Consider the following 25,978-nt stretch of genomic DNA (forward strand, 5'->3'; position numbering starts at 1 on the left):
CACTTGGATGGGACAACAGTCCAATGCAGCTTATGTCCCCTGCCAGGACCAGTAGGCATTTACAGCCGGGTGGACTAATGCAATACTGATGTAGTAGTATGATTAGGAATCAAACCCAGGTCTACATATCGGTAATGAAACGTCTTATCCCCTATCCTCTAGGCGGCACTGGAAATACTCCTTTTCAGAATTCCGATGCTGAATATTCATGCCACTCTCAGCTGTCACAGGCAATCACAGAGATGAAGTAAAACTGACAAATGATGTCAAAAATAGTGATTTATCATCAGAGTATATTTGATACTTTATTATATCTAATGCCACAGCATAAGAATATAACACTAGGAATGGTAATACATGATTATGAATGCAGCTAATTAATGTGATGAATATTTATAACCACTTAAACACATTGTAATGGACTGATTAAGCAGTCCAATGCTGCAAGTTTGAATTAGTGCAATTTTTGAATAATGACAGAGTAACTTTCCATCTCACTGCTAATGTTCTTCTCTTTAAATGGGAAGTCTTTTTCTCACATTTTCCCCAGCCAGCTTTTTGCCTCCCTTGCTAATTCAAAGCAGCGCAGCTACATTAAAATAGAACATGGCAATTATCACCTTTTATCTTGGGTGGGCACGCTTGCTCGCACTTACCTTCCCTCTGTTGCTGGGGAATGATGGTTGGTTGCTGGGGGAACGCTTGGCTGATTGGCGCATAGGCAGCGGGATAGGCTGCTGTTGCAAAGAGAAAACCAGAGTGGAATTTTTCACATCTCCATTTTCATATTTGACACAACAAAATTCAAATCATTATTCCATTGTTCATTTGCGTTCTCCAGACACTGCATAAATAAACTGCATTATGACTGGAGGCCTGGGCTTTTTGGCTGGTAGATCATTATGCACAATGTGTGGGGAAAATGGGAGCATTCATCGAAGCAGACACTAGAAGAAAGACAGAAATTTAAACCATGTAAATGAGCACTGATACAGGCAGAAAAGTGTGGTTATAGGAGTTATGTCAGCTCGTACTTAGGAAAGTATGTTAGGTTCAGAGCTTCGTCTCTGTACTTTTAAAATGAAAGATTCTGTGTGGTTATGTAATCAAGCCAACTGAAAATGCCTTTATAATCCCAATGTAAAGTAGCTTAATCCTGGAGAATACTGGCTTGTCATCATAATGTGACAAACAGAAAAAAAAAAAAAGCAGAGACCGAAAGGGACAGATGGAGGAAGCAAGAGAGGAGGGGTAGGAGAGACAGATCACCTGCGTAGTGTTGGACTCCAGCATAAGCTTGTTGGAGAGGGTCGGTGACCGTCGGACTCTGTGCTGCAGAGAGCCGAAAACAGAGACAGACAACGGGGATGAAGAGGAAAAATTAAAACAAAAGAGACAGGGAGTGGATAAGACGGACAGAAAGAAGGAAAAGCATCGAGCAAATGTTAAAAAGCAAACGTAAAGCATGTGAAGCAGTTAGTTTTACAATCGGGGCTGAGATCACACGGGGAGTGGGAGAAATTTGAGTTGTCATTTCTCTCCGTTCTTCAAAATGCCTGTTTGCCCCAGATGTTTGCATCAATTATTAACAAGGTGCCAAACAAACCACTTTGTAGTTCATTACAATTGCAGCTGCTTCTGCATAATGCAGATACAGAGTGAGTCTCTGTCAGATCTTCAGGAAACAGTCCCAGGGAACATTAAGAAGCTGAGGGTGGGCCAAGACATTTCAAATTAACCATAATGGACTGATGAATGAACTGATAGATTCATCATGATACCAGGGCTGGGCTCTCAAAAAAACCACCAAAGACACTTTTGGCTGATCCTCAAAAACAGTTCAGGTGAAATGAGACACATACACCACCAGAGCTTAAAGTAGCAAAACAGTGGTGACAACTTTTAACACACATATACATACATCATGTGCATTAGGGGTGCAACTATACAATATAGAACTACTAGAATTCTATTCTATTTTTATATTCTTTGACTCAAAGAGCTCTGACATGTTTTAGACTTTTGATTCAACTGTATAAATTTTAGAAATTTAAATTATGTTCACTATTTGAATCTTGTACTTGTTGATTGTACTTGAGTTTGAAAGTTATCAGTTAAAAAAAACAAAGAAAAATGTGCAAGACTGAGGGGATGGCTGATTGAGGAAAAATGGTTGCTGTGACTTCTTGTAACCATTCCTGAATCAGTTAATCAGATAGTTATGTACTACCGACAGGTCATACATATTAAGACATGTGGTTTTAAAAAAAGACTATTGAAACTTTAATTTCTTAGTTGAAACAAAAGTATTCTTCAAGTTAACTTGCATTTCAAAGCAACAGGTGAGCATTAACTTCCAAGTTAAACCACCTTGAAATGTTTAACAGTGTTGACATTCATAGCAAATCCAATGGTAGGATAATCATACGTACATAAATACCAAAATAAATGTAATTGTACAAAGAGCCACTGTAATATTAACAGCTTCATAAAATGTGTAATAAAATGATGTAATATTCCTTTTATGTGACCACCGTGGAAACAGTCTTTTATGAGCTCACCTGGATAAGGATGAATACCATTGGTGTAAATAGGCTCAGAGGTGGGCTGCCCATTAGTCTGAGGTGGAAGGGCACTGAATCCGTTGACACCAATAGGCGTGGCTATGCTGGGCACCGCTGTGGCGCTGATGCCTGGAGGTGTGCTGGTTCCTGCAAATAGGAACAGAGCCATTATAGTAACTGTAGGGTGCAGGTTTATTTGCCCCACTTTCAAAAACCCAGATGACAGAGACCAAGGATTACACTCTATAAACAGTTCAAACCTCACCTTTTTAAAGTGAGTTTTAGAGTTATGGCTTCTTCTTTGATTGACAGCCTTTTGTCTGGGTGATAGAATACTTGTTTAAAAGTGAATGATGATACATTTCTACCTAATGGCACAAACTCTTTTATCAGTTCCTTAGTTGTGGCCTCAGTTGGCCCTTTGATTAAATGATAAATGGAATGCATTTATATAGTGCTTTTCCATATGCATCAGACGATCAAAGCGCTTTACACATCAATGCCTCACATTCACCCCAGTGTCAGGCTGCTGGCATGCAAGGCGCCCACAACACACAACTAGGGGATTAAGGACCTTGCCCAAGGGCCCTTAGTGATTTTCCAGTCAGGCTGGGATTTGAACTGAGGATCCTCTGGTCTCAAGCCCAACCCTTAACCACTCGACCATCACCTCCCCTATTAACCAAAGTTTGTGCATCCTTGGGTGTCCATATGACCCTAGTTCCTCAACAATGTACAGTCTGTATGGGCCCACGCTTCTTGTTTTCAGATTGTACACTGGCTTGTACACTCAGCCTTTCACATCAAGAGATATGTTAGAAGAGTGTATAAAGTCATGAGACTAGGGGGCAGAAATGTTTGATGATGCAAAACCTTTGCAGGATCCCTGCAATCTTGGTGCTTCCAGTCTTACTGTGTGGTTGTGAGACCTGGACACTAGCCTGTGACCTGAGGTGACGGCTGGATGTGTCTCTTCACAAGATCCCTGGGAATCATTGAATTGATTAAAACAAGTGGTTAATTAGTGAGAATCAAAGTAGGTGTGATACTGGCACCAGGAGAGAACACCAGCTGCAACCTTTTGGCTATGTGGAGCATTTCTGTGGGCAAGATCCTGCGCACAGGTGTCTCAGTGTGTAGTACCCCTACACTGGAATCAACTGAGCAAGTTCACATGTCTCACAAAATAGAAGCCGTGTGTATTTTTTCATTATTCCTTTTGCTTTTGTATGCTGTGCTGAATGGATTATTTCCTTTTCAAACACCTCTCTTCAGGAACCACAACCTGGGCCAAGTTTCATAAAGCAGTTGAATCTTGTTTAGTCAAATGAACTCACTTAGTTGACATTTTTTTTACATTAGGTGGTTGGCTCTCACTGCGGTATTGTATCACTTCCTGTTCCGGAGCACAGCTGTGTTTTGCTGTATCTGTTAGCTGTTTAATCTGCGCAGTTAGATTGACCTAGTTAACTAGATAACGATTTGCTTCACAGTGTAATCTTCACGTGCCTTAACTCTAAATTATTTACACATTATTCACTTTGTGTGTTTTTAGGAATCCGCTAGCTTAGCGCAGCTACTAGCTCTTAGCTGGTTTAGCATGGCGGCTTCTCCTGTCTCTCCCGCACTTTTCTGCTCTGGGTGTGAAATGTTTAGTTATTCCTCGGCCTCCTTTAGCAGTAATGGTACTTGTAATAAGTGTAGCTTATTCGTAGCTTTGGAGGCCAGGCTGAGCGAATTGGAGACTCGGCTCCGCACCGTGGAAAATTCTACAGCTAGCCAGGCCCCTGTAGTCGGTGCGGACCAAGGTAGCTTAGCCGCCGTTAGTTTCCCTCTGGCAGTTTCCCTCTGGCAGATCCCGAGTAGCCGGGAAAGCAGGCCGACTGGGTGACTGTGAGGAGGAAGCGTAGCCCTAAACAGAATCCCCGTGTACACCGCCAACCCGTTCACATTTCTAACCGTTTTTCCCCACTCGGCGACACACCCGCCGAGGATCAAACTCTGGTTATTGGCGACTCTGTTTTGAGAAATGTGAAGTTAGTGACACCAGCAACCATAGTCAATTGTCTTCCGGGGGCCAGAGCAGGCGACATTGAAGGAAATTTGAAACTGCTGGCTAAGGCTAAGCGTAAATTTGGTAAGATTGTAATTCACGTCGGCAGTAATGACACCCGGTTATGCCAATCGGAGGTCACTAAAATTAACATTGAACTGGTGTGTAACTTTGCAAAAACAATGTCGGACTCTGTAGTTTTCTCTGGGCCCCTCCCCAATCAGACCGGGAGTGACATGTTTAGCCGCATGTTCTCCTTGAATTGCTGGCTGTCTGAGTGGTGTCCAAAAAATGAGGTGGGCTTCATAGATAATTGGCAAAGCATCTGGGGAAAACCTGGTCTTGTTAGGAGAGACGGCATCCATCCCACTTTGGATGGAGCAGCTCTCATTTCTAGAAATCTGGCCAATTTTCTTAAATCCTCCAAACCGTGACTATCCAGGGTTGGGACCAGGAAGCAGAGTTGTAGTCTTACACACCTCTCTGCAGCTTCTCTCCCCCTGCCATCCCCTCATTACCCCATCCCCGTAGAGACGGTGCCTGCTCCCAGACCACCAATAACCAGCAAAAATCTATTTAAGCATAAAAATTCAAAAAGAAAAAAATAATATAGCACCTTCAACTGCACCACAGACTAAAACATTTAAATGTGGTCTATTAAACATTAGGTCTCTCTCTTCTAAGTCCCTGTTAGTAAATGATATAATAATTGATCAACATATTGATTTATTCTGCCTTACAGAAACCTGGTTACAGCAGGATGAATATGTTAATTTAAATGAGTCAACACCCCCGAGTCACACTAACTGCCAGAATGCTCGTAGCACGGGCCGGGGCGGAGGATTAGCAGCAATCTTCCATTCCAGCTTATTAATTAATCAAAAACCCAGACAGAGCTTTAATTCATTTGAAAGCTTGACTCTTAGTCTTGTCCATCCAAATTTGAAGTCCCAAAAACCAGTTTTATTTGTTGTTATCTATCGTCCTCCTGGTCGTTACTGTGAGTTTCTCTGTGAATTTTCAGACCTTTTGTCTGACTTAGTGCTTAGCTCAGATAAGATAATTATAGTGGGCGATTTTAACATCCACACAGATGCTGAGAATGACAGCCTCAACACTGCATTTAATCTATTATTAGACTCAACTGGCTTTGCTCAAAATGTAAATGAGTCCACCCACCACTTTAATCATATCTTAGATCTTGTTCTGACTTATGGTATGGAAATTGAAGACTTAACAGTATTCCCTGAAAACTCCCTTCTGTCTGATCATTTCTTAATAACATTTACATTTACTCTGATGGACTACCCAGCAGTGGGGAATAAGTTTCATTACACTAGAAGTCTTTCAGAAAGCGCTGTAACTAGGTTTAAGGATATGATTCCTTCTTTATGTTCTCTAATGCCATATACCAACACAGTGCAGAGTAGCTACCTAAACTCTGTAAGTGAGATAGAGTATCTCGTCAGTAGTTTTACATCCTCATTGAAGACAACTTTGGATGCTCTAGCTCCTCTTAGAAAGAGAGCTTTAAATCAGAAGTGCCTGACTCCGTGGTATAACTCACAAACTCGCAGCTTAAAGCAGATAACCCATAAGTTGGAGAGGAAATGGCATCTCACTAATTTGGAAGATCTTCACTTAGCCTGGAAAAAGAGTCTGTTGCTCTATAAAAAAGCCCTCCGTAAAGCTAGGACATCTTACTACTCATCACTAATTGAAGAAAATAAGAACAACCCCAGGTTTCTGTAGCCAGGCTGACAAAGAGTCAGAGCTCTATTGAGCCGAGTATTCCTTTAACTTTAACTAGTAATGACTTCATGACTTTCTTTGCTAATAAAATTTTAACTATTAGAGAAAAAATTACTCATAACCATCCCAAAGACATATCGTTATCTTTGGCTGCTTTCAGTGATGCCGGTATTTGGTTAGACTCTTTCTCTCAGATTGTTCTGTCTGAGTTATTTTCATTAGTTACTTCATCCAAACCATCAACATGTCTATTAGACCCCATTCCTACCAGGCTGCTCAAGGAAGACCTACCATTATTTAATGCTTCGATCTTAAATATGATCAATCTATCTTTATTAGTTGGCTATGTACCACAGGCTTTTAAAGTGGCAGTAATTAAACCATTACTTAAAAAGCCATCACTTGACCCAGCTATCTTAGCTAATTATAGGCCAATCTCCAACCTTCCTTTTCTCTCAAAAATTCTTGAAAGGGTAGTTGTAAAACAGCTAACTGATCATCTGCAGAGGAATGGTCTATTTGAAGAGTTTCAGTCAGGTTTTAGAATTCATGATAGTACAGAAACAGCATTAGTGAAGGTTACAAATGATCTTCTTATGGCCTCAGACAGTGGACTCATCTCTGTGCTTGTTGTGTTAGACCTCAGTGCTGCTTTTGATCCTGTTGAGCATAAAATTTTATTACAGAGATTAGAGCATACCATAGGTATTAAAGGCACTGCACTGCGGTGGTTTGAATCATATTTATCTAATAGATTACAATTTGTTCATGTAAATGGGGAATCTTCTTCACAGACTAAGGTTAATTATGGAGTTCCACAAGGTTCTGTGCTAGGACCAATTTTATTCACTTTATACATGCTTCCCTTAGGCAGTATTATTAGACAGCATTGCTTAAATTTTCATTGTTACGCAGATGATACCCAGCTTTATCTATCCATGAAGCCAGAGGACACACACCAATTAGCTAAACTGCAGGATTGTCTTACAGACATAAAGACATGGATGACCTCTAATTTCCTGATTTTAAACTCAGATAAAACTGAAGTTATTGTACTTGGCCCCACAAATCTTAGAAACATGGTGTCTAACCAGATCCTTACTCTGGATGGCATTACCCTGACCTCTAGTAATACTGTGAGAAATCTTGGAGTCATTTTTGATCAGGATATGTCATTCACAGCGCATATTAAACAAATATGTAGGACTGCTTTTTTGCATTTACGCAATATCTCTAAAATTAGAAAGGTCTTGTCTCAGAGTGATGCTGAAAAACTAATTCATGCATTTATTTCCTCTAGGCTGGACTATTGTAATTCATTATTATCAGGTTGTCCTAAAAGTTCCCTGAAAAGCCTTCAGTTAATTCAAAATGCTGCAGCTAGAGTACTAACGGGGACTAGAAGGAGAGAACATATCTCACCCATATTGGCCTCTCTTCATTGGCTTCCTGTTAATTCTAGAATAGAATTTAAAATTCTTCTTCTTACTTATAAGGTTTTGAATAATCAGGTCCCATCTTATCTTAGGGACCTCATAGTACCATATCACCCCAATAGAGCGCTTCGCTCTCAGACTGCAGGCTTACTTGCAGTTCCTAGGGTTTGTAAGAGTAGAATGGGAGGCAGAGCCTTCAGCTTTCAGGCTCCTCTCCTGTGGAACCAGCTCCCAATTCGGATCAGGGAGACAGACACCCTCTCTACTTTTAAGATTAGGCTTAAAACTTTCCTTTTTGCTAAAGCTTATAGTTAGGGCTGGATCAGGTGACCCTCAACCATCCCTTAGTTATGCTGCTATAGACTTAGACTGCTGGGGGGTTCCCATGATGCACTGAGTGTTTCTTTCTCTTTTTGCTCTGTATGCACCACTCTGCATTTAATCATTAGTGATTGATCTCTGCTCCCCTCCACAGCATGTCTTTTTCTTGGTTCTCTCACTCAGCCCCAACCAGTCCCAGCAGAAGACTGCCCCTCCCTGATCATGGTTCTGCTGGAGGTTTCTTCCTGTTAAAAGGGAGTTTTTCCTTCCCACTGTCGCCAAGTGCTTGCTCACAGGGGGTCGTTTTGACCGTTGGGGTTTTTCCGTAATTATTGTATGGCTTTGCCTTACAATATAAAGTGCCTTGGGGCAACTGTTTGTTGTGATTTGGCGCTATATAAATAAAATTGATTTGATTTGATTTAGTTGTTGCATAAAGCATTTAGTCGGCTAAAGTTTGATGTTACCTGACTAAAGTTTTTAATCCTGGTACAGAGGAGGCAAATCTTATTTTAGTAAAAAAAATTAAAAAAACTTCAGTGTCTTACCTCAAAAACGGCAGCCATCATGTACCAACATGTGGTGGAACACTTTGGCCATGGTTGCAGCAGATGACTGTCATTTGACAGTTTGTGACACCGGGCATCGCTGTTACACTGAGCAATGTTGTGTGCATAAAAAGGCTTGACGGAAGTGTAGAAGAAGAAACTGATGAGTGAAACTGCTAGGCTAATGGCTAAGTATGTCTTTTTGCTGTTCGTATGAGTCCGTAAATGTTAATAAAGCCAGTTAATGAAACAAAGCCTGGATAGTTCATGACAATGACAGACCCGGCGTCACAGACTTAACAGCTCTCCCCTAAAAATCAGCCCGCCTTTTGCATCTGCACATGCGTCATTAGCCATGGTTCACGGATTAAAACCTTGTTTCTACTTAAAACTGCACTCCAGGCATCATCTATCTCAGAGACAGATATCTGAAGCTTTTGTACAACAATCATTTCCACATAAATTCAGCATTATTTCATCATAAGGGGTGGCGGAAGTAATCAGAGCACTGTGGTTAAATGAGCTGCTAGCTGATGTGTTCACTGCGCGTTGGTCATTTCAAAGCGTCACGGAATTTTGGCGGGTTTTTCCTTAAAACTGCCTCGTTTCTGCTCAAAACTGACGTTAGAATGATTTAAGAAGTTTTAACTTTATCATCTGATGGTTAATAATCCCATTAATCCATTTGATTGCTTTGGGTGAAGAGACTCCATCTCAGACGTACTGCTGTGGTCTGAAATGACGCATGCGTCTTTTGGCAATGGCACGCGTGAGGCCGTTATGCCCGTGAAAACCATCGACTAAGGTAAGACGGCTAATCTACAAGTTTAACCATCAATGTGAAACGGTGATTAGACGAATAATGTTGGACAACTAACTGTAGTCGACTAAGAAACTCTAGTAGACTGAAAGATTAGATTGCTTTATAAACCAGGCCCTGGTAGAAATGAGAATCAGCAGGACAAGAGACCAACAACCACAAAGGATGAAGGAGAACAGCTCCACCTAAAGGAGAACAACTTCTATCCTGAATATTCTAGGTTCCAAAAGAACCTGTTATAAAACATTCTCCAACTCAGCATTGGAACATTTTAGAAAATCCATGCAATTTAACTCTTGTTATCTTAGTAAATCAGACTCATAATACTCATGAGCTATTGTTATGGGTGACCATATTTTGATTACCGAAAACCAGGACACGCGGCCCAGCAATGGGATACTCAAATGATACTCGAAGTTTACTCAGTTTAATGGCCCAGTGAAAAACAATGAAAACCAGGACATTTTCATCACTTTCAAAAACAAACCTGGGACAGCCAGGACAGGAGGTGAAAACAAGACATGTCTTCGGAAAACAGGACGTTTGGTCACCCTACTGTTGTTAGCATTGCATAACAGTTTCCCATTCTGAACCAGGATGACAGTATTAACAAATTGTAAACTGAACACAAAGTACATGTACATAAATCCATTATACCACCTACCACTATCGGACACACTGATTTTGTTTTTACATCACAGGCAAAGTTAGTGTTCCTGTAACCAGTCTCATGGAAATCTTGTGCCAACTTTTGAACTTTCACAAGACTTTAAAGAAATGGGAGTTACATGGCAACAAGCTTAACTTAATAAATTTGCAAAATTCATATCAAACCATACATAGTACATGCAGATCAATTCATAGATCTGTGTGTCATTGTAGTCGTATCTGGTACTTTCAAATCTATTTTAAATTTGCATCAATGAATTTGGATCATAAAATACTTGCATGTGGTGTTGGCAAAGCTTTGGATCCTAGAAAGTACAACTCTGCTCATCATTTTCTGAGAATTTTAATACAATCAAGTATTTGATCAGACACGGGGAGGGGTGGGGGGGCATGCCATCTTCTCACAGTAGTGCATTTATCACCCTGTTCATGCCCTTTGTGTCACTTCTTTTTGTATTATTTCTCTAATCCAGGTGAAGGGCATTAAGTCATGTAGAATTAAGTTTGACAGGCATTACTTTTTATATCTCAGCTTTCTGGATTACAAATACTGGTTAGAGCATCAAGCCACTTTATTTAATACATGTGCACTTGCTGTGCCTTCAGGCAACCTGCCTGCTTAGTGTCAAGCCATCAAACTTTGTCTTGACAAGAGCCCAAAAGGTAGTTCAGACCGAGGTCCTGGATTATCTCACACAAATCTTTACTCATATATTGTATGAGGCAAAGGACTCAGCATCCAAAGTCATCAGATTGGCACTGTTCCCGGAAAACATACAGCGTTACTGAGACACAGAGGCAGAGAGAGCAGCAGAGAGGGAGAGAGAGGAGATGATTATGTGGCTGCCAATGTGTGTCAACAAATGCTGTACATCTTCTCCCATCCGACTGGCTCAGTCCAAAGCTTCTCTCCCTTTAGCACTACATGCTTCAGCCTCCAAAACTGAGCTCACATCTTGAAAAAGTAATGAATGCAAGAGTAGAATGGCCTTGAATGAATGTATTATGACTGCTTATATAATGCTTACTAATGAGGAATACGTTCATCAGCTGTCAGAAAAATTGCAAGTTAACGAGTAAAAACATCAATCAAATATTTCAGAGTGAATTTCAACTTTTTAACATGTTATTTCATGGATGTTTTTAAGCAATTTCCACAGATCTCAAGTCGTCATGTCTGGCGGCTTGTGCTAGTGTTGCATGTCACTGCATCCATGACACTACATCCTGGATGGTAATGACCCATGTACGCAACTCTGTCATCCCCACCTCTCAAAATTAACCATCTATCTGCTGCAGTTGAATGCGGGCACACCTTTCCTCCAGCTACTGGGGACCTCAACACTGAGGCGCCTACATGCTGGGTCATGCATAGAGAAAACACAACAAGGCCAATATGCCAAAAGCGATCTTCCTTGATAATACAGTAATACTTCTCATCTTAGCCTTTGTAAGTAGTTGGCCATGTGACACAAAGTCATTCCAGTGGTACCCAAGGATCCCCCAAAGAGACCTAGTACCTAAGACATGAAATCATCGCGCTAATTCATTGTGTAGTGTCCAAGTCTCTCCATCATATAGGAAGACCTGAAACACCAGGACCCGAACCTCATTCTCCTAGAAAAATATCAGCATCACCAAACATATCTGTCCAGCAACCTCATGACACTATAAGCTTTTCCCAGGTGTCTCTCAGTGCCAAAGGTTGACAAACCTGAGACATGAAGGTCACTGCTGAGGTAAGTGAATAACTGATGTGACAAATCTAAAATTAAAAGCATTTTATATTAAAACCTATAAAGACAAAGCTGAAGTTTATTTTTTACCAACTGATAAAAATTTTTTTAAAAACTTTTAGTCTGGCTTCATTTAGACTTTTTTGTGAAGATAACCTCATTGGATTAACATTTGTGATGCTGCTATATATTTCAACTCTTAACTGCAGAATGATGAGGAATAAGTGAACAAAAAAAAAAAAAAACAACTGTTGCTAAGTCAAAATACAACTTTTATAGGGCCAACAACCTATCTTTCAAGTCCTCTGCTAGTCTATTGTTGAAATACAGAGAAGGATGTTCAAATTCAAAGTCTTACTAATAGTGATACCATAGGGAATAAAGAAGCTACACTACAGCCAGGAGGTCATCTTTTGCATTTGCTTGGTTGTTCTCTCACTTGCATCATCATGAAAGTCATAGTTTTGCTCATTATGGTTTCTGCAGATACTCAAATCCCTTAAGAAATATAGCTATAATACACAGGTCTTTGTTAAACAAACGCTTCAGAAAAAAATCTATTTTCAAGGGTGGATCACATTTTTTGCACTCCTCCCCTCAAGCCGATGGCAGAAGTAAGACTTCACGTTTATTTCAGATTTACACATCGTTGAGCATGCTTATTCAATTTGTAACAAAGATCTGTTTTAACTTGGAAGCAGTTATGGGGCTATTCCACAGAGCGCTGTTCCTTCCAGTTTAATCCCGAATAACAAATAGGGGTGCATTTTGAGGCATCAGAGTAACTTCTTCAGCCATATTTGTCAATCTTGAACAAACTTGGTATACATAGTAGGTATGGCCATGATCGGCATCAATTTTGAAGTCGGGGTCAAATTTTCAAACTGTTCAAAAATTTCATCTAGATTTGCAAAATCATCACTAATATGTGGTAACTTCTGGGTGTTGGTAGTCTTAACACCTTCAGCCATGTTCAAACTTGTTTAAACAGTGAGTATGGCTTAAAAAATTTTTGATCATGCTCCATTGGGGTAAAAATTTGAAGTAGAAGCAGCGTTTGTTGTGGTTCTGACCGAGGGCACAGTAGACTATAGTTTTGGGGTGGGCTGTCAGGTATGCACATTACAAGTCAGCCCATTGGGAGGCAAGCTGGATTAAGCCATTTCATCCTGATTTTGCACTTTTTTTTAGATCGTGGGTGATCATAGTAGAATGGCGCCCTGTGTAATAGGGGTGTTAGAATTGTGTAAAGTCGTTGTTAATTTTAACTGTTAAATACCACTGAGGATGTTGCTGTGTATACCTGACGACGGCGTCATTGGAGTTGCCACCAAGCCGTTGACGTTGAAAGCTGCCATTTGCTGCATTTGTGCGGCAGCGATGGCTGCCATGGGATTCATGTAGGACCCTTGTGTCGCCGCCATCAGGGCTGCTTGTTGCTGCATCATCTGCTGTACGATTAAAGAGCAGTGGGGGTGGGGGGGGAATGGAGTGGGATGAGAGAGGGACAGAGGGAAGAACAGAAAGGGAAAAGGAAGGTGAAACAGCCGCAGGACCAGAGCATGTTTACTCACACATCTCTGTTTGCTTGGCCAATGCCTTGTTCTAACAGAGTGCTCTGTGTTGCCCTGCAGCGCTGCTTCACAGCCTCAGTGTGTCCTTGTGCTCATTATAAAGAGCAGGATTGTGTGGTAAAATGAGTTTAACAAGCTCATTCGTATGTAAATATTTGCATATGTGCATGGCTGGACAAAAATCTATGGTATGATTTAAAAAAAAATCATTAAGCAACAGTGCTCCACAAATAAATAATAAGCCTCAATATAAAATAATACATGACACAGAGTGCTAATTATTAAATACTAAACAAAATAAATGTGGCGTATCGACTCCTTATTTTGAAATCGGAATTTCCAGGATGAAATATCGCAACATTTGACAAGAATGTCTCATTGAAAAATGTATTATTCAATGATTAGCTTTTTGGCTTCTTTTTTACCTTTGTTTTTTTTTTTATTTTTTATATATATATATATATATATATACATATATATATATATTGGCTGTAAACCTACAAAGACATGCTGGACATGGGGTTTTGCACATTTTCATTTTTAATGAGATCCAATTTTAATAAAGAATTTCAGCATTCTGTACTGAAAACTGTCAATTTAAACTTAGAGTGAAAACTAACCTCGACAACATGGCATAAGTTTGTGAAATAAAATGTGAAAGCCATAAATTATGGAATGCCTACTGCACCATTTAGAATAACACACATACAACACCAGTTTTCTTTAGGCAAGCCAGGGGACAGATACATTTCCAAGTCACTGACTATGTCTCAGAGTTCATTTACATAAATCATTTAGAAATACAAACAGCATGGTACTGTATGGTAAATCTGTCTGGAGCATGCAGTTTTCAAAAAGTGGGTGACTGTGCAACAATTAGATTTAGGCTTCTATGGCTGTGACTGAACAGACTGTGCATAGTGCAAGTTTTTGTCACATCACCAGTTGCAGCAAGGTGTAGTGAGCAGAACATAATTTTCTAAAGATGGGGGGGGGGTGCAGTTTGCCTTAAGGAACATGGGAGACTTTTGCCTAAATTCTATTTTTGAGTAATTATAGACTTTTTATTTTTCTTGAAAATTGACAAAAAAAAAAATCAAACAGATAACAGTCTATAAGATCACAGTTTATAACCATGAAAAACCATAGTGTGAAGATCATGGATGTCCATGAACATAACCTAGTGGGTAATTTGATGACATAATGCACAATGTGATATGTGCAAGAAGAACTGTAGCATATCTGAGTTTCACATTAGCACAACTTTGGCGCTTCTAGGATAATCTCCTGGTGATATATTGTATGATGATGTTCAAGGCGCCATAGAAATACAATGGATTAGGAATGGATGTCAAAGTTCCTGATGGGAAAATAAAATAATTTTTGAACATACAGAAAATTCTGCCACAATTAAAACAACATCAAGGCTCCATCCATCAATCCACTTTCTATATCCGCTTACTGCAATTAAGGTTTACGGAGGGAGCTGGAGCTTATCCCAGCAGTCATAAAGCATGAGGTGGGGGTACACCCTGGACAGGATGCCAGTCTGTCGCAGGGTTACATATGGACAAACAAACACATTCATACCCGCATGCACACCTACGGACAATTTAATGTTTCCAATTGTGAGTCTTTGGATATGAGAGGAAGCCGAAGCACCCAGAGCAGGGGTAGGCAACCTGTTCCAGAAAGAGCCATGAGGGTGCAGGTTTTCTTTGCAGCCACTGACTCCACCAGGTGATTTTACTGATTAATATCACTTTGAGCAGATGGAATCAGTTAATCAGTGAAATCACCTGGTGGAGTCAGTGGCTGCAAAGAAAACCTGCACCCCTCATGGCTCTTTCTGGAACAGGTTGCCTACCCTGACCCAGAGGGAACCCACGCAAACACAAGTAGAACATGAAAACTCCACACAGAAAGGCCACAGCTGGGCATCGATCCCGTGGCCTCCTTGCTGTGAGGCAACAGTGCTAACCACAAATCCACCATGCTGCCCACACCAAGGCTCAAAGACGGAATAGCCCAGTTTAACACAGATGCGTCCTGGACACCCTAAGGCATAGGCGCCAGACTGGTTCGAGAAAGGGCTGAGAGGGTGCAGGTTTTCTTTGTAACCACCAACTACACCAGGTGATTTCACTGATGAACTCATCTCATCTACTCAAAGTGACATTAATCAGTGAAATCACTTAATGAAATTGTTGGTTTAAAAAGAAAACTTGCACCCTCTTGGCCCTGTCTGGAATCTGTTGGACACTATGCCCTAAGGTTTTATAAGCTACATACAAGGTTTCAGACTGTGACCTTGTGAAAGTGAGAATGGGACTTTATTAATGAGCCTTAAACCAAATATAATAGATATTTATATATAATCATGTCTTTGTTTGAATTTTAGCACTGTATATGTACAATTTTGGTAGAGTTTGATTATTAGTGCATCTTGGTAGAGTTAAATGAAAATCCAAATTTTCTGAAAAACACATTTTTGCATGTTCAATTCTGTTATCCACAAAACAAACAAAAGCAAAGCAAAAAAACAAAAAACAAAACAAAACAAAAAGCAACACACACACACACAAAAACAACAACAACAACAACAAAAAAACAAGCAAACAAACAAAAAAGATGTAATGTGTTCTCTGGATAAACCAAATCAAAATATCAGTCAGTTTTCCTAATCAGGTGCTTAGGTTGCTTTGACGTCTTGATGAATGTAACACTGTAAGCAGAAGGTTTTGGTGGTTGATCGATGATGTTGGAGTGTAGTTATACATGGTTTGTTGCAAGATGTTCATTCAAACAGTGTAAAAGTCTCTCAAGTACATGGAGGTTGCTGCTGTAACACTCCCACAATAAGCATGACAAGTGTCTTTTCTTTTGGTGGCCGAGATATGAAACAGCATACTTTAAAATTAAGGTAACACTAGCAAATGTATCAGTTCTACAAGTAATTGCTTTAACAACATCTTGAAAAATTGAGAAAACAATTGCAAACATAGGTATTGTCATCAAATATAACATACAGCACCAATTTAATCTGATCATGTGTCTGCTGCAAATTCACATAAGACACCCCAAAACACAGACAGGTTGCAAAGAGCACAACACAATGGAAGTATTAACAACACAAAAAGAGTTTTCTGCCTTTAGATCTTTGCAAAAAACAAACAAACAAACAAAAATACAATGCAAAATATAGACAGCTTAAGAGTAAAATTATCAATAAGGTAACTTACCCGAGTAAGTAAGTTCATGCTTTTTATCATTTGCAAGAGGTTTTTAATCCAACTACTGTTGCAGAACTCATGCAGATGTTTTTGTTTTTTTTAATATTCATTCATTTTATCTTCATTAGGAAGTCTCATGGCCTGTCCCAGCCACTGTACATTCCCCTTCATTTGGACGTCAACCATGCCATTGCTGGAACTTGTGTCAAGATGATACAAGCCATTATTTAGTGTAGACTCATCCCATGACATTTGTGTATTAATCAAGTTTGAAAAAGGAATCATCAATGAGCAATAAATTTAAATGAACCACCAAATTGTACACATTGCAAAATCTACAAAAAAATGATGAACAAATGAAAAACAAAATGCTCATATCAAATGATTCACTCTAGAAAATAAATGTATTTAATGCCTTAGCCAAGATATTGACATATATTTGCTGTTACAATGGATGTTTTGATGAACTAATACAGTATAGCTGACAGAAAAAGAACAGCACATTCAGCAGTGAGACAGCTATTGTGCATGAGTGGGTGATTCTCACCTGTCAGGGTGAGTTGTTAGGAATTGTATGAGTGCAAAATCTCACAGACTCCGAACTCAGGCTGTAACTTTCATGTGTGATATGAAAGGAGCCGGGTTTGGCAGGAAAAGGGGTATGGGAGAGTGGGTGTGGACTCGTGGAAATAACATGTACCTCAGAGTGTTACAGACTCTGGGTTAGCAGATGGAATGTTAAACACACAAGCTTGGGACTCTTGGGGATGGCAGTTTAAAATTACTGGTCATGTTGGATGTCTGGGAATGGAAAATGAAAGTGAAATGCTCCAGTATGTAGTGTTGTGCAAACATGCTCAGTTCCTTCTTTGGACACATGACAAAACAAGTGTTTTCTATAAGTCTTCTATAAATGTACACTCTAACAACAACACCTTGTGAATCAAATAAAGGAATGTTTACTGGGTTTCACATGCCTAATGGGAGAGACTGTTTGTTCAAACCTTAAATCACAACAGTATTTGTTTCCTTTTTTAAAAGCTCACCGTCTCCTCTCCTGCCGAGCTGAGACTTACAGCATGAGAGTAGGCGCCATAGGCCCCAAACTGGATAGTCATGGGACTGAAGATGCCAAGTTGGCCTGCCATCTGATGCATCCTACGTAGGGTTCTCTCTTTGTCAGTGTCCGCAAACTTTACCACAAGACTGGATGAGGCTCCCTGCAGGGACACGTACACATTTAAAAGATTAGTAAAATTGTAACATCCAGAAATAAAAGAGCTCTTATGATACTGAATTTCAGCAAATGTCTCGAGGTCCTCAGATGTCTTAGGAATAAAAATTTTAATTTATTGCCAAAAATAGTTGACATCTACGACATTCACTGACATTCTAAAAATGTCCAGTCCTCATTTCTCATAGAAATCACTTGATTCTGTTCTATAGTAAAGGAACTTGTGCCATTCCTCACTCAACCCATTTTGTATCCACACTCCACCCCCAGAACTAAACCAGACCAACTTTTAGTTCCCTTAGTTGACCCCGAAAACACAATCAGGGTGTTATCAAAAAAAAAAAAAAACTGGTGTGAAGCTCTCCAGATATTAAATATGGTGTCCAAAACACCAACCAAACTGGTTGTTTTCATTAAAATGCATTAAAATGACATATAACTAACATAATCTTCAAGAAATATTTTTAATATTTAATATTATTTTTTAAGTCACAATACATACAAGTGTACCTAAAATAATTACATGCGCAAGCTTTAAATTTATATCTAAATGTGCCTCACATTTTCACATGGGTTATCTGGATGATAGTGAGTTTTAGAAATAGTGTCACAAATGAAAAATAAAAAGAACACTGCATGTATGCATGCAAGTAGTAACGCTCACTTTCTGACCATAGCGCAGGTTACAATGCAGATGTAGGTGTGGCTGACTAGATATCTCGCCAAAACAAAGCATATACTAAAATGAAGAATTAACAGGTTAAAGCTTTTGTTCTTTGGTTTTATTCAATTCGGAAATCATGTACAATGAATATTTTAAAAACTTCTCAAAATATGTAGAAGGGCTCTGCGATGATCCAGACTTTTTGTTAAAATGTGTGGGCTGTCCTACAAAGAACACAACTGTAACAATTTAATCCGTTATGTTATCGGACATTCAACATGCACCATCCTCCTGTGTGCAAGACCAGATGTCTCCCATACCAAAGTACGACTGAATTTCGTGACTCTAGTTACTTAGCTGTCAGTGGTGAATGGTGATATTTGCTTTCCTGAACTTTCCAACTCCACTGTATACACTGGCAGTGAACTGTGAGCCTCAGTGCATCCCACAGGAGTCCTAGTCCCAGACTAGTGAAGCTTCACTGAATGCAGCAGTAGGTAATTAGGTCTGACAATGCTTTCGGCATCTGGGGGGGGGTGAAGTATGAGTAATGGCTCTGCCCTTATGGCAGATATAGTTCCATATTGATGTCCATGCTCCTGAGTTTGCATCCAATTAAATCATTCAAGAGACTGAGACCAGAATCAGTTCCTCATGTGACATTGAGGCAAAGCAGTGAAGGAGAGAGTGTCTCTATGTGAGAGATGATAGATGTGGAAACAAAAGGATGAGGAAGCTTCCAGGCACGGAAAGCAGCAACAGACACTGTCAAGAAGACCAGGGTCCTATTTAATTACAGGCAAGGCATGCTGGGAAAGAGCAGAGAATCAGAATCAGAATCAGAAAAGTTTTATTGCCATATGAGTGAAACAAGTTCACATTAGGAAATTGCTGCGGTACATGGTGCTAACATTTAAAAAAAGAGTAGTAAACAAGTAATATATAATAAACTTAACACTATAGCAATGTTACAAAATGTACAGAATGTATGAGCTAAGATAAATAAATGGTGATGATAAATGGTGATAGCAACAATCTAGAGTTCTAAAAGTTCTTGTTGATGAGGCTAACAGTGTCAAACAAAATTTTTGAGTTGTGCTTATTTTTATTGATCAAATCTGAATAGTAGGCCTGCTTTGTAGTCTATAGTGCATGCTTATACTCTACGACTGCATCATGCCATGCCAGAGTGGAACACCTCTAATTTGGAGCTACGCCACTTCCGTTCCAGACCTCTAGCCTTCTGCCGTAGGTCCTGCAAAGGGAAGGCAAGGCTTAATAAATCTCATCAAGTGTAGTTTTGAGTACCAAATTCAAACCATCCACCAGACTGTCCACTGATTGAGCATTCTGCAAAGTTCAAGCTAAAAGATCAGGCAATCTGGCTTCATGTTCAGTCCTAGTTGAAGGCTTAATGCGTTGCTGCAGTAATAGGCAAAGTTGTTGCTCCACTAAACACCGTAGTGTAAATGTAAACTTAATAAGTGAGTCAAAGACCACCGATGCAGTGGGCAGGATACCAATATTCATGGCAACAACACCACGTACCAGAACCAAATCCAGGGTATTACCACTAATGTGCGTCAAGCCCTGAATGCACTGCTGAAATCCCAATGCATCCACAATCTCCATAATGATTTACAGAGGGGATCAGAGGTCCCTATTCATATGAATGTTAAAATCGCCAATGATCAAAATGTTATCAGCACTAGTTGACAAGTTAGAAAAAAAAAACTTCACCAAATTTGTCCAAGAATTCAGAATATGGGCCAGGGAGCCTATAAACAATGACAAAATAACACAACTGATGTCCATACTTCTGCCCCAAACAATATGTAGCATCATGGGCAGAACGGAGAATCAGATGCTCAAATGAAGTATACCTGTGACCCCCAACAGTTAATAACGTAAACCTAGACTTATAAATAAAAGCAATAACCCCGCCTTGCTTCATAGCATGGGAAACTAAATGTGTATGCCGGTGGGCAGGCTTCATTTAGGCAAAGAACAACTGTAGGTTTAAGCCAGGTTTCACACAAACCAATCATATCTGAATGGTGATCCACAATTAAATCATTGATCAATGTAGATTTTGAAGACAGTGATGTGATATTTATAAGACCCAAACTAAGGACCTCGGCAGAGTTGACAATTGGACTATATGGGTTTATGGGTGGTTCCAAAGTAACATTTCTGAGGTACCTAAAAACATTCTCATATTCACTGCACATTTTGCAGACAGCTGCAGCAGAAACAACTCATTTCCTGATTCAGCTGCAGGAGCGAGAGGGTTGGAATGGAACCGGACTCCCTCAACTGCACCAGGAGAGAGGGGTGTTACCATTGATGGAAAACTCAAGAACTAACCAATCACAACCCACTCCATGTGGGTTTGATGGAAACACACAGAACCCACGTGTGTGTGTGTGTGCGCACGCATTTTGCAAATGGGACTTTTCTTCCGTGTCTCTCGGTCTGCAACAGCAAGCAAGTAAAATAAATACACATTTTTTTCTTTATTACTGGTTTAAAATATATTACCAAATAAACAATTATCCACAATCCATGCAATTTGCTTGCTGAGGGAAGGGAAATTGTGGTTCCATGCAGAGCGAAAAGGAGAAAGCTTAGAGTGTGTTTTAGTGTGTGTGGTGGAGTGTTTTAGCATAGTTTTATTTATTTATTTATTTATTTAGTGTGTCAAAATAATCAGGCTTCTTGGAACAGCACGTCAAGTCTATATCTTTTTTAAGTGCATGAAGACAATCGAAGCGCGGAGCGTGTCATCAGAGTGCAAACCAGAGCATGATCGGTCTGAAGATAAAGAGGACTTATTGTTCTGGTCTGGACAAACGCGAGCAGGTGGATTCAGCGATCTGTGCTCACTGATTTGCACAGTGAATCAGACCACATGGTTCTCATTCATCATCTCCCCAGACTCATGTGCTTCTGCTCCAGTGCCGAGTCGTGGAACACAGAACAGGGTGGAGACACACACTGACCCAGCAGTGAGCAGGCTCAAGGGGTGGAGAACACAGGAGTTCAGGTAGAGACCCCCCCACCACCAAAAAAAAAAGTCCAAGCACCTTTTTTCTATTGTTTTTTGTTTTTGTTTCTTTTTTGTTTTGTTTTGTTTTGTTTTTTTGGCCACTAACACAATCAGGACAGTCTGTATCAACATCAATAACAAATGCTACAAAAACAAGGAATTATGGAAAATACACATGGATATTGAGGTGGAAAATCTGTACAAAGATTTGGAGATTCTGATGTGCACTAAACGGGAACTGTTTTCTGAGTGGCACAAATATAATTGTGTGGCATCGTATTGCATGTAATAGGCACAAAAAAATGCCTGAAGCACTTCCTTCCTTCATTCCTTATTTTTGAAGTTTACAATTATATTTACATTCTAAGTTATGAAAATAGTTTGTTAAAGATATTTCTGGTTTTCATAGTAAAAAAAAACTAACTTTCTTCTGATTCAATTTTATGTTTTTGGGGTGAATATTGGGTCACTGTTTTAATGCAGCATGTCAGAATGAAAAAAAAAAGTAAAGTCACACAGCTGAGGTTGTTCTGAAAAATAATAACACCAAACAAGGCCAGGTATACAGTTTTAAGGCAAATTATGAAGGTAAAACCAAAAAGTAGTCAAACATGCCCACAAATAGCTAAGACTCCAGAGGACTAAAAAAACGTGACAGTATGGGTATGCTGGTGGAATAAAAATGGTCCGACTGCGGAATAGTTGGAACTATGTCCCTCTACCCGCCCGGTGGCATCAGGGTTTCTTGACATTGAGGCAAGCTAGTTCTTCATCCAGAGTTTTTTGACTGTCAGATTGTCCAGTGCCTCTGTTCCTTCTGCAGGCATGTGCTGTACTACACTCAACAAAAATATAAACGCAACACTTTTGGTTTTGCTCCCATTTTGTATGAGATGAACTCAAAGATCTAAACTTTTTCCACATACACAATATCACCATTTTTCCTCAAATATTGTTCACAAACCAGTCTAAATCTGTGACAGTGAGCACTTCTCCTTTGCTGAGATAATCCATGCCACGTCACAGGTGTGCCATATCAAGATGCTGATTAGGACACCATGATTAGTGCACAGGTGTGCCTTAGACTGCCCACAATAAAAGGCCACTCTGAAAGGTGCAGTTTTATCACACAGCACAATGCCCACAGATGTCGCAAGATTTGAGGGAGCGTGCAATTGGCATGCTGACAGCAGGAATGTCAACCAGAGCTGTTGCTCGTGTATTGAATGTTAATTCTCTACCATAAGCCGTCTCCAAAGGCGTTTCAGAGAATTTGGCAGTACATCCAACCAGCCTCAAACCGCAGACCACGTGTAACCACACCAGCCCAGGACCTCCAAATCCAGCATGTTCACCTCCAAGATCGTCCTGAGACCAGCCACTCGGACAGCTGCTGAAACAATCGGTTTGCATAACCAAAGAATTTCTGCACAAACTGTCAGAAACCATCTCAGGGAAGCTCATCTGCATGCTCGTCGTCCTCATCGGGTTCTCGACCTGACTCCAGTTCGTCGTCGTAACCGACCTGAGTGGGCAAATGCTCACATTCGCTGGTGTTTGGCACGTTGGAGAGGTGTTCTCTTCACGGATGAATCCCAGTTCACACTGTCCAGGGCAGATGGCAGACAGCGTTGTGTGGTGTCGTGTGGGTGAGAGGTTTTCTGATGTCAATGTTGTGGATCGAGTGGCCCATGGTGGCGGTGGGGTTATGGTATGGGCAGGCGTCTGTTATGGACGAAGAACACAGGTGCATTTTATTGATGGCATTTTGAATGCGCAGAGATACCATTCCACAGAACAGGGGCACGATAGAGAATGCTCTATGACCCGCAGACTTCTTATTCACCCTAGGGAAACAATGTAGTCCTGCACCCTGAGAACGCAAAGCCCAGGCCGGTACGTAAGGTTTAATTAGGTCAGCTAGGTAGGGAGGTGAACCTAGTAGTAGAACCTTAAATCTGATCTCACTGGGACAGGAAGCCAGTGAAGGAATACCAAAATGGGTGTAATGTGGTCAAACTTTCTGCTTTGTGTCAAAAGTCTGGCTGCAGCATTTTGAGCCAATTGGAGAGCCCTAATGCTGGACTGCGGTAAACCAGAAAATAGAACATTGCAGTAGTCCAAGATTAATAAATTCCAGCACAGTCGGCCCAAGAGTGGACCACAGGTCCTTAAACAGTTTGTTGGTACAGGAACAAATAAATAGGTTGTGCTTTTTGTTGACATGACGTATTTCATCAGCATACCTAGAGAGATACTCTCAAATTCTGTAAATCTAGGTAATACCTCAGTAATGGCACCCACCTCAATAGTAGGGTGTTGTGGCTGGGTTAAGGCATGCTGGGATATTTTTAACCTAATGGCTTCTATTTTCTCGTCAAAAGTAATACAGAAATCTTGTGCTGTCAAAAGAGGAGTGAACTACACGTGGTTGTCCATGAATAAGTGTTTCCACCATGTCGAACAAGAACTTTGTAGTTATGCTTGTTTTTGTTGATCAAATCAGAGTAATAGGTTCACTTATAGCCAGTAATGCATGCTTATAGTCTAAGATAGCATCACGCCACAAGGTGGAATACTTCTAATTTTGAACTACGCCATTTCTGTTCTAGACCTCTAGCCTTATGCTTGAGGTAACGCGGGTCATCACTGAACCAAGGTGACTGTGTTTTGGGGGAGCGCGGGTTTTAAGAAAGGTGGCCGCAATCATGTTGAGTGTTGTTTTGAGCACTGAGTTTAAACTATCCTCAAGGCTGTCTAGTGATTGGGTATTTGCCAAATGTGAAGCTAAGACATCAGGCAGTCTAGCTTCGAGTTCAGTCTTAGCTGAGGAATTGATGCATTGCCGTAGTGATATATAAGGTTGTTGTTCCAATAAACACAGCAGCCAAACTGTTAACTTAATAAGTGAGTGATCAGAGACCACTGATGTAAGAGGCATGACATCAATATTCGTGACAGCAATACCATGTGCGAGAACCAGATCCAGGGTATTTCCACTAATGTGTGTCGAGTCCCGAATGCATTGCCGAAATCCTAATGCATCCACAATTTCCATAAATGATTTGCAGAGGGGATTAGAAGTCTTATTTATATGAACGATAAATTCACCAATGATCAGAATGTTATCTGCACTAGTTGACAAGTTCGAGATGAATGCACCAAATTCATCTAAGAATTCAGAATATGGGCCAGGAGGCCTATATACAGTGACAAAGTAATATGGCTGATTTTTATTCTTCTGACCTTGGCAATGCGTAATATCCTGTGCAGAGCGGAGAAGTAGATGCTCAAATGAGTTATATTTGTGACCCCCAACAGCTAATAAGCTAAACCTAAATTTATAAATATGAGCAACACCCCCGCCTTGCTTCACATCACGAGGGATGTGACTAAATGTATATGCTGGTGGGCAGGCCTCATTTAAGGGGAGGACAGCTGTAGCCAGGTTTCACATAATCAATCAATCAATCAATTTTTTTTTTATATAGCGCCAAATCACAACAAACAGTTGCCCCAAGGCGCTTTATATTGTAAGGCAAGGCCATACAATAATTATGTAAAACCCCAACGGTCAAAACGACCCCCTGTGAGCAAGCACTTGGCTACAGTGGGAAGGAAAAACTCCCTTTTAACAGGAAGAAACCTCCAGCAGAACCAGGCTCAGGGAGGGGCAGTCTTCTGCTGGGACTGGTTGGGGCTGAGGGAGAGAACCAAGAAAAAGACATGCTGTGGAGGGAGCAGAGATCGATCACTAATGATTAAATGCAGAGTGGTGCATACAGAGCAAAAAGAGAAAGAAACAGTGCATCATGGGAACCCCCCAGCAGTCTACGTCTATAGCAGCATAACTAAGGGATGGTTCAGGGTCACCTGATCCAGCCCTAACTATAAGCTTTAGCAAAAAGGAAAGTTTTAAGCCTAATCTTAAAAGTAGAGGGTGTCTGTCTCCCTGATCTGAATTGGGAGCTGGTTCCACAGGAGAGGAGCCTGAAAGCTGAAGGCTCTGCCTCCCATTCTACTCTTACAAACCCTAGGAACTACAAGTAAGCCTGCAGTCTGAGAGCGAAGCGCTTTATTGGGGTGATATGGTACTACGAGGTCCCTAAGATAAGATGGGACCTGATTATTCAAAACCTTATAAGTAAGAAGAAGAATTTTAAATTCTATTCTAGAATTAACAGGAAGCCAATGAAGAGAGGCCAATATGGGTGAGATATGCTCTCTCCTTCTAGTCCCCGTCAGTACTCTAGCTGCAGCATTTTGAATTAACTGAAGGCTTTTTAGGGAACTTTTAGGACAACCTGATAATAATGAATTACAAT

General features: G+C 40.4%; 1 protein-coding gene and 1 long non-coding RNA gene across 2 annotated transcripts in view; both read right to left on the reverse strand.

Annotated features, from left to right (window-relative positions):
- si:dkey-205h23.2 (CUGBP Elav-like family member 4) overlaps nt 1–25,978 on the reverse strand; it is a 540,050-nt gene that overhangs the window by 56,656 nt on the left and 457,416 nt on the right. The window contains exons 9-10 of the mRNA XM_034186416.1: nt 1,270–1,332; nt 657–737 (exon numbers count right to left, since the gene is read on the reverse strand). Of these exons, the coding sequence (XP_034042307.1) occupies nt 657–737; nt 1,270–1,332 (144 nt within the window). The remainder of the gene's footprint in view (nt 1–656; nt 738–1,269; nt 1,333–25,978) is intronic.
- LOC117524609 lies at nt 9,956–24,047 on the reverse strand. Its single transcript, XR_004564808.1, has 3 exons — nt 23,912–24,047; nt 21,691–21,697; nt 9,956–9,966 (listed from the first exon to the last, which is right to left on the reverse strand). It is a non-coding gene; the product is annotated as an uncharacterized LOC117524609 (long non-coding RNA).

Source organism: Thalassophryne amazonica, chromosome 2 (genome assembly GCF_902500255.1).
Source record: "Thalassophryne amazonica chromosome 2, fThaAma1.1, whole genome shotgun sequence".
NCBI lineage: Eukaryota > Metazoa > Chordata > Actinopteri > Batrachoidiformes > Batrachoididae > Thalassophryne > Thalassophryne amazonica.